The sequence below is a fragment of the Pleurodeles waltl genome, chromosome 6, assembly GCF_031143425.1.
Source record: "Pleurodeles waltl isolate 20211129_DDA chromosome 6, aPleWal1.hap1.20221129, whole genome shotgun sequence".
NCBI lineage: Eukaryota > Metazoa > Chordata > Amphibia > Caudata > Salamandridae > Pleurodeles > Pleurodeles waltl.
The window spans coordinates 1392345512-1392354073 of NC_090445.1; the positions used below are offsets into that span (position 1 = coordinate 1392345512).

At 42.5% G+C, this 8562-nt stretch overlaps 1 protein-coding gene across 1 annotated transcript in view; it reads left to right on the top strand.

Moving 5' to 3' along the window:
- RCN2 (reticulocalbin 2) overlaps window positions 1–8173 on the top strand; it is a 150512-nt gene extending 142339 nt beyond the window's left edge. The window contains exon 8 of the mRNA XM_069240734.1: window positions 6839–8173. Coding sequence (XP_069096835.1) covers window positions 6839–6991 — 153 coding nt within the window. The 3' untranslated portion in view covers window positions 6992–8173. The remainder of the gene's footprint in view (window positions 1–6838) is intronic.
- Window positions 8174–8562: the final 389 nt, after the last annotated feature.

Sequence of the window (8562 nt, forward strand, 5' to 3'; positions counted from 1 at the left end):
GCCTTGGAACGATTTAAGGAGAGCAGAGCCACAGCCAAATCGTTAGGACTGCAAGCTCCTTCTTCCTCTGCCTCTTCTAGAATTTTCAGGAGGTTTCGGGGATTTGGGCGTGGCTCTTATTCCTCTTCCTTTCGGGGGAGGTTCCAGCAACCCGCCTCTTCCCTCCCCTATAGGTCATTTAGAGGGAGGGGGAGGGGTGGGGTCCGTACCAGAGGAGCCTCTCAACAGCACTCTGCCTCTTCCTCGTCCTCTGGAGGGGTGCAGCAGGGGAAGCAGCCTTAGGCTTCCACCGTTTCCCACTCACTCCTCTCCTGTAGGGGGAAGATTACAGCGTTTTCTCCACAAGTGGAAGTCTATCACAACGGACACTTGGGTTCTCGGCATTGTGGGAAAAGGCTACGCCCTTCCCTTTCGGGAGTTCCCGCCCCTCATCCCGCCCCGCCCATCTTATTGTTCAGAAGAACACCTCCTGTTGCTAGAACAGGAGGTTCAAGTCCTCCTTTCAAAGGGCGCGGTAGAGTTGGTCCCAGAGCAGGAAAAGGGTCGAGGTTGTTACTCAAGATACTTCCTGATTCCCAAAAAGGATGGTCAGTTGAGACCAATCCTGGATCTGAGGATCTTGAATTGGTTCCTCAAACAGGAAAAGTTCAAGATGCTGACCCTAGCACAGGTGCTTTTGGCGTTGAACAAGGAAGATTGGATGGTGTCTGTCGACTTGCAGGATGCTTACTTTCATGTCCCGATACTCAAGTCGCACAGGAAGTAGGTTTGTGGTAGGGTCGCAGCACTATCAGTTTGCGGTCCTCCCGTTTGGTCTTACCTCAGCACCTCGAGTCTTCACAAAGGTGATGTCAGTGGTTGCGGCGGAGCTCAGAAGGAAGGGGATAGCAGTATTCCCTTACTTGGACGACTGGTTGATCAAAGCCAAGTCCCCGGAGCTTGTGTCGCATCATCTGCAGTCAACAACCCAGTTGTTGTTCGACCTGGGCTTTTCGGTGAACGTGCCCAAATCTCACCTGGAGCCCTCTCAGCGCCTCCTGTTCATAGGGGCAGTACTGGATACAACATTGAGTCGAGCCTTTCCTCCGCCTCAGCGGATTCAAGATATTCAGGAATTGGTTCCAATGTTTCGAAATGGAGCGGTAGTTCCAGTCCTCAAGGTCCTTCGTCTGCTCGGTCTGTTCGCCTCCTGCATTCTGTTGGTCACGCATGCTCGCTGGCACATGAGGGCTCTTCAGTGGTGCCTCCGAAGGCAGTGGTCTCAACACAAGGGAGATTTAGAAGGTACTGTCAAGATCTCCAGAGATGCTGCTGTGGAATTGAAGTGGTGGATTGCGGGCAACAATCTTTCACAGGGGAAGCCGTTCGCGCAGTCGCCACCAGTGGCCACGGTAATAACGGATGCCTCCACCCTAGGATGGGGAGCTCATCTGGGGGATCTGGAGATCAAAGGGCTTTGGTCTCCAGAGGAACAGGTGTTTCATATCAATCTGTTGGAGTTACGGGCTGTACGTTTGGCTCTCAAGGCCTTCCTCCCATCCCTTCGTGGTCAGTCGGTACAGGTCCTGACGGACAATACTACCACGATGTGGTACATAAACAAACAGGGAGGAGTAGGGTCGTACCTTCTCTGCAGAGAAGCTCTTCGGCTATGGTCCTGGGCAAAGGACCATCAGATTTGCTTGGTGGCAAATCATCTGGCCGGGGTCTTGAATGTACGTGCGGACAGTCTCAGTCGCCAATTCTCGGCAGACCACGAGTGGCGTCTCCATCCAGATCAAGTCTGTTTAATCTTCCAGATGTGGGGGTTTCCTCGGATAGATCTGTTTGCCACTCGGGAGAACGCGCATTGCCCGTTATTCTGCAGCCTCCAGTATCCGATGCAGGGAGCGTTGGGGGACGCGTTTCAGATAACCTGGTGCGACCAGTTGCTTTACGCGTTTCCCCCCATACCCTTGATTCCTCGAGTGTTGAGGAAAATTCGCCAAGACCGGGCCCAAGTCATCTTAATAGCTCCGGATTGGCCAAGGAGGGTATGGTACTCCGACCTTCTCCAACTCTCACTGTGCCCTCCGCTCCGTCTCCCTCTCAGGGCAGACCTCCTCTCGCAGTCGCAGGGGCAGGTTTTACACCCCAACCTCCAGAGTCTGCACCTACATGCTTGGAGATTGAACGGGGCAACCTGAGTTCCTTCTCTCTCCCGCCTGATGTAGTGGATGTTATCTTAGCGGCCAGGCGACACTCCACTAAATCTATCTACGCTAATAGGTGGTCTAAATTTGTTATGTGGTGTGGAGAGAGACAGATTGATCCCTTACATGCTCATCTGTCACATGTTTTGTCTTTTGCACTGTCTCTAGCGCAGAAAGGTTGTGCAGTAGCTACCATTAAGGGTTATTTGTCGGCCTTGTCAGCCTTCATTTGTCTTCCAGACCAACCATCGTTATTTAAATCCCCTATTGTTCTCAGATTCTTGAAAGGTCTTCTGAATCAATATCCTCCAAAACCATTCGTTATGCCTCAATGGGATTTGTCCTTGGTCCTGACTTTCCTTATGGGGTCCCCTTTTGAGCCTATGCATTCTTGCCCCTTAAGATATTTGGTTATTAAAACAGTATTCCTGGTAGCTATAACATCTGCAAGGAGAGTGAGTGAGTTGCAGGCCTTATCGGTTAAACCCCCTTATATAACGTTTTATGGGGATAAGGTGGTGTTGAGGACCAAGGCTGCTTTCCTTCCGAAGGTTGTTTCACCCTTCCATTTGGCTCAGACAATCACTTTGTCCACGTTTTATCCTCCGCCTCATCCTTCAAAGGAGGAAGAAAGACTACATCGCCTGGACCCAAAAAGGGCGTTGAGCTTCTATATCGACAGAATGAAGGATATCAGGCTGGAGGATCAGCTGTTTGTCGGATACGTGGGCAAGAGGAGAGGAAAGGCAGTCCACAAGAGAACACTCTCCAGGTGGGTTGTTCTTTGCATTAAAATCAGTTATTCTTTGGCAAAGAAGGATCCGCCTGAGGGCATTAGAGCTCACTCCACCAGAGCTAAGTCGGCCTCTTCGGCCTTGGCCAGGGGTGTTCCTGTGGTTGACATCTGCAAGGCCGCAACTTGGTCGTCCCTTCACACTTTTGTGAAACATTACTGTTTGGACTCTGAGGTCAGAAGGGACGGTCATTTTGCACGGTCAGTGCTGCAGGATTTCTTGGTTTGACCATTTAGGCACCCACCGCCGGGCGTGGTACTGCTTTGGGACTCTATTCATCAGGTGAGGAATCCACAGGTAGTTGTATCCATCAGAAGAACGAGTTACTTACCTTCGGTAACGACTTTTCTGGTGGATACATTAGCTACCTGTGGATTCCTCACGGTCCCACCCGCCTCCCCGTTGCCTTTTTGGTCTCTCCAAGCAATCCTTGAGTGTGCTCCTTTTGGTCTTCAAAGTTGCAATACATTTTGCATGTATGATATTTGTATATATGTGTATATTTATATATAAATCTATATATATATTGGGTATATACATGATTCGTATGTATAAATATATTTATTTGTTTAAAAAAAAAAAAAAAAAAAGGTTATATTAAATCTACAGCTATTTTATTGCAATGTTGTGTGATTTACAATATTAAGAGATGTTGCTTTGCTCTTTCATTGCATTGGGTTATTATTATTATTCTCATGCACGTAAAAAATGTTGGTACTGTCATCGGCACGTCGGCGAGGACTTCTTATTGCCTGTATGACGTCAGACGGCGTCGCGTGGGCTAGAGTGACGTCCTCGTCGACGTGCAGAGACTAGTAAGAAGATTTCCGTCAAATGCTGGCGCCATGGGAGTATTCATCAGGTGAGGAATCCACAGGTAGCTAATGTATCCACCAGAAAAGTCGTTACCGAAGGTAAGTAACTCGTTCTTTACTGCCACTATTTGCCCCAGAGTGGCTGTTTCAGTTTTCTTATAGTGACCTACTGTGACTGTCATGATACCAACTGAAGAAATTCAAGAACCATCTCAGATTCCTCTGGAGACACAATGTTTGGGTCCTCAACCACACACCTGAAATCACTTAATCTGGCAACCTGTTTTGTGACTTCTGATTCGGCCATCTCAATATCCCTGCAGACTGCAAAGAAATCCTAGTTCAAGCATGATCATTTGTCATGATGAGAACTTAAATTCATGAAAAGCCCCTTTCAGGCTTTCTTGATCATAAGATGCCCTCTGTCTCCATGGGAAATGAATGCAGTACTTGGACAACTGATGCTGCTGCCTTTTCAGCAGACACGGAGGATGCATCCCAAGTACCTCTCTTGGAAAACTGCATTACTCCTGTCTCCCACTTCATACAGGAGAGCTGGAGAACTGCAGGTGTTCAAAACAAGACGAAGAGAAAAAAGCACCTTGCATGCCAACCCTAGGTTAATTACCAAGATCCCCTCAGCCTTTTATTTAAGGAAGCCTGTCATCCTCCCCAACGTATTCCTGAAATTCATCCACGTTGGCAGGAAGATCGTCCATTTGTTGGATGTACACAGATGCATAGGGTTTAATATGAACTTCAGACCAACTTTTTGTTTTGTCTCTTGGATGGGACCCACTCCGGTCACAAGAGGGCATTGCCCATTGGCTGGCAGTCTTCATCACATTTTACCACAGCAAAGCTAAGCCTCTGCTGTCAGCCAGTGAGTGGGCACATTCCACAGAAAGCATGATAATGAGAGCTGCGCTGTACACAGGAGTGTATATCTGGATAGCTGCTGCACAGCCACACAAGTAAGCTCTACTAGCTGGATGCCTATGCAGCTGCTGATACGTCAAACTATTCTACACCCCCTGTTTTAGTAAAGGTGGCGCTGCTTCCTGTTTTTTCTCTAATGTATTGTTCTGCTTCTTATTCAAACAAGTGAATCTGTGAAAGATTCCGTGCTCTTGAAGAAACCTGTTACCAGTACTTCCAGTTCTCCAGACTTGGTATCTTTCATATCATTCCTAGTCAAAGGTTCACTACGTAACCTGTGTATCCTTCATACTGGTGTTATGAAATCTGAGTTATGGTAGTCTTTGTGGGGAGTAGCAGGCTTTGCTCTTCCACCTCATTAGCTGAAGATTGGGTTGTTCCTAAAGAGATGGATGCGCTAATATACAAACTGTTGTTAGACCTGTGGCCATTTTAACACTATTTACTGGGATTTAAAGTTACCAGGAATTCCTAGCTTGACAACGGGGAATGAATCGAACATATGAATCTATGACACATACCTACGTTGTCAAACTGTGGTTACAGGTAAATAGTAAATTTATGTCTCTGCTAGGGTATGACTGTTTTCTGAGACAGCTAGGTTGTCAGTCCACTACATTTGGATGTTTTTATATATTTCAGTCTTGTTTCCAGGTGGGAATATCAGCATAGAGCTTTCCTTCCATCCTGGTCTAAGGTTGGGGAAAGTTGCCACCAAAGTCTGTATGTCTGGAACTACAGGCGTTCCAAAGACAATATGTGGTAAGTATTTAATATAACAGACCGTAAAATGTCAGCTTGCTATATCTCCAGTGAGGCAGACCTCTCTCAGTTGCTAGTCTTTGAGGATGCTATGCTCTTTAAATGGGTGATCTTCTACAATCATGTCAGTTCTTCAATCCTTCAGTTAGAATCTTGAGTCAGGGTCCAGAAATCACAGCACTCATAATGCCTTAAATGTCTTTAATTAATGCATAAAGTGCTCCACTTTTCAGACTTGCAGTTTGAAATGAATTGTTTTGATTTAGGCATTTATTCCTGTTTTAAAATCCTGGCAGTTGCCATCACTTTGCAGTTGGCTTTTCAGTTTAACAAGGACACATTCTTTGCTGATAATGTTCAGGGCTACATCCTAAGCACAATTGAATTCAATTCCAAGACATTACTGTGCAAACAATTTACCTATGGCTAATACCAAATTTAGAGAGACTTCTCTGCAAGTATAATCATTTTCAGATCTTTGCAGCTTCCCAGATCCAAAGCTGACACTGCATTGGGAGTGAATTAAGAGTGAAAACTTGCATATTCAATGTGATGAGAGTATACAAATGATCTGTAACTATGGACACCAAGCAAGGCATCCCACTACGACTTTCCTGCCTTCCTGGGACAGCTTCGAAATATCTTCTCTAACTTGCAGTGGCTATTATTTTTTTCCATTGAAAGAAACATTGTGATCTGTCTTAAAATACTTTGAACAATGGACAGGGAATTGGTACTTATTACAGTACCTATAGACAATAAATCATTGTATTACCTTTTTATGATGGAGAGACAGACAGTAACATATACAACATATACAATACTGGAACCCAAATTTGTGAGTAAGTAATTGGTCATTTCCATCTTAGAAAATTATAGACAATTATCCAACTTAATGGTACATGTAAATATGGTTATGTACGGTTTCTTTATATGAGCATTTCTAAATTTTTCAAAGGTTCACAGTGGTGTAAAATGTCACAATATATAAAATAAGCATTTCTTAACTGTTTAACTGCTATTTCTGATTCTCTTGTAATACTTTTAATAATTAATATTCCTTAAAACGTTTTAAGTGGGAAGTTTTCTGGTTGATGCAAGTGAACAATTATGCTTTATATGTCAGTGCGACCTATTTGTATTTTATTTTTCCTAAGTTCAATGAAACAAAAAAAGAAACTTTTATTTATTTAGATTTGTTTAATGCCATGTAAAGCCATTTGGAAGGCGGCTGAGTTCTCTTGAGCTAAAATTGCATGCAAAACCTTTCTAATGAGTTGGAACAGTAAAGATGCTGCATACACTCATCCTTACAAGTTTCTTTTTCATTTTAAAGGCTGTTCACGTAATTGAAGAGATAGACATGGATGAAGATAACCGGCTGACCGAAGCAGAAATTATTGAAAATCTGGATCTCTTTCTTACAAGTGAAGCAACAGATTTTGGCAGGCAGCTGCATGATGAACATTTTTACCATGATGAACTTTAACAGAGGCTTAATGAGTTTTTCTCAAATCCTCTTACCTTACTAATATTTTTACTGCATTTGCAGTACTTCCAAACCTTTTTATAGGTTCTGTAGCTATTTAAAAGTACTATTGTTATGGTTAATTTAAATTATTGAATTTGATGCTTTAACCCATTTGTGTCAAATTTATTTAGGGTTCGCTCTAATTTTTAGACTTTTTTAAAATAATTGACTACATTCTAAAATAATGCTCTCAACAGCCTCGTAAACCTTTCCCAAATTGTTGGCCCTCAACTTACGTTGGGAGTATTGCAAGTATTTTAAAATGTAAATGCATTGCAAGGTAAACAAAATACATTGAAATTGGTAGGTGGTAAGCTTTTGTCCTTAGAACCTTTTTCATTTGCTAGTTTTCTGTATGGGTCTATGTGGCTATGCTAATGAAAGCAGTCTGCTAATTGTAATCCTCTTCTTCATTCTGGAGTATTTTATTTCATCTTACACTGTAGGATTGCCTTAAGAATTGGACCTACCACCAATACCATTGGTTGCCCCTTGTCTGAGATTTAGTGTCCACGACATGCAGTGTTACCATTGTGGTAGAACCCAGTTATGCAAAGACTTTTATGTAAGAAAAACAATCAGTTTAGTTTCAAGTGAAAAGTCCATCCCATTACCAAAATTTCATATGTGTAAAATGTCTACTTCACACTAATATTTTTACCAAAGAGATTTTCTTGTCTGTTTAGCCCAGAACAATATTCCATTTGTTCTCTTTTTATGAAATGTGTACTCATATTAAGGTTCTGTTACACGTTCTTAATTATTTGAAGAATATCATATGAATTCTTCTTGTTTGTTTTTGTGTTTTCTCTATTTTTGTTTAAAAAAAGGTTCTATCAAAATAGGTGTTACATGTACTCCAAGTAGGAAATAAATGAAGATCGATCTGAGCTTAGTGAAGTAATTGAAGAAGACTACCAAAAGTGTTAGATTTCCAGACAGTTTAGAGCTCTTTCTCTGTATAAATGTGAATTCTTCATTGTGTTTATGGAATACAATGGAGTGATATATTGTGATGTTGAGATCTGATTCAATTCTGCTTCACATTTTGTAGTAACTACTCTATATGTGAATGTCATTCCCCATGGTGTATATGCATTCATAGTACATGTTTTAACTAATTAAACAAATGAACCCCCACCACCACTCTACAGTTGTACTTTCAAACATCTCCGTGTACAGGTTTTGAATATTTATGTTTTCAAAATATATTCACACTTTCTATATACCTGGTTCCTAAAATTATTACAGGTCGTCAAACACACCGAAAAAGACAGTTATGAAAAGAAACAAGTTACTTACTTGTAACCACAGTTCTCTAGGATCAATATGATTTATTTATTTTCTGACATCAGACTGTGAACCCTCCGTAAGCAATGTTAACCTAGCAGAGAGTTTATCTTTCAACAACATTAAATTCAGTTACAGACCACAAGTATACTATCCACTTAGTTTTACGACTCAAATTTTGTCACTCTTACTTTACTCCCAAATATCAATAGTGAAGAACTGTAGTTAGAGATAAAAAG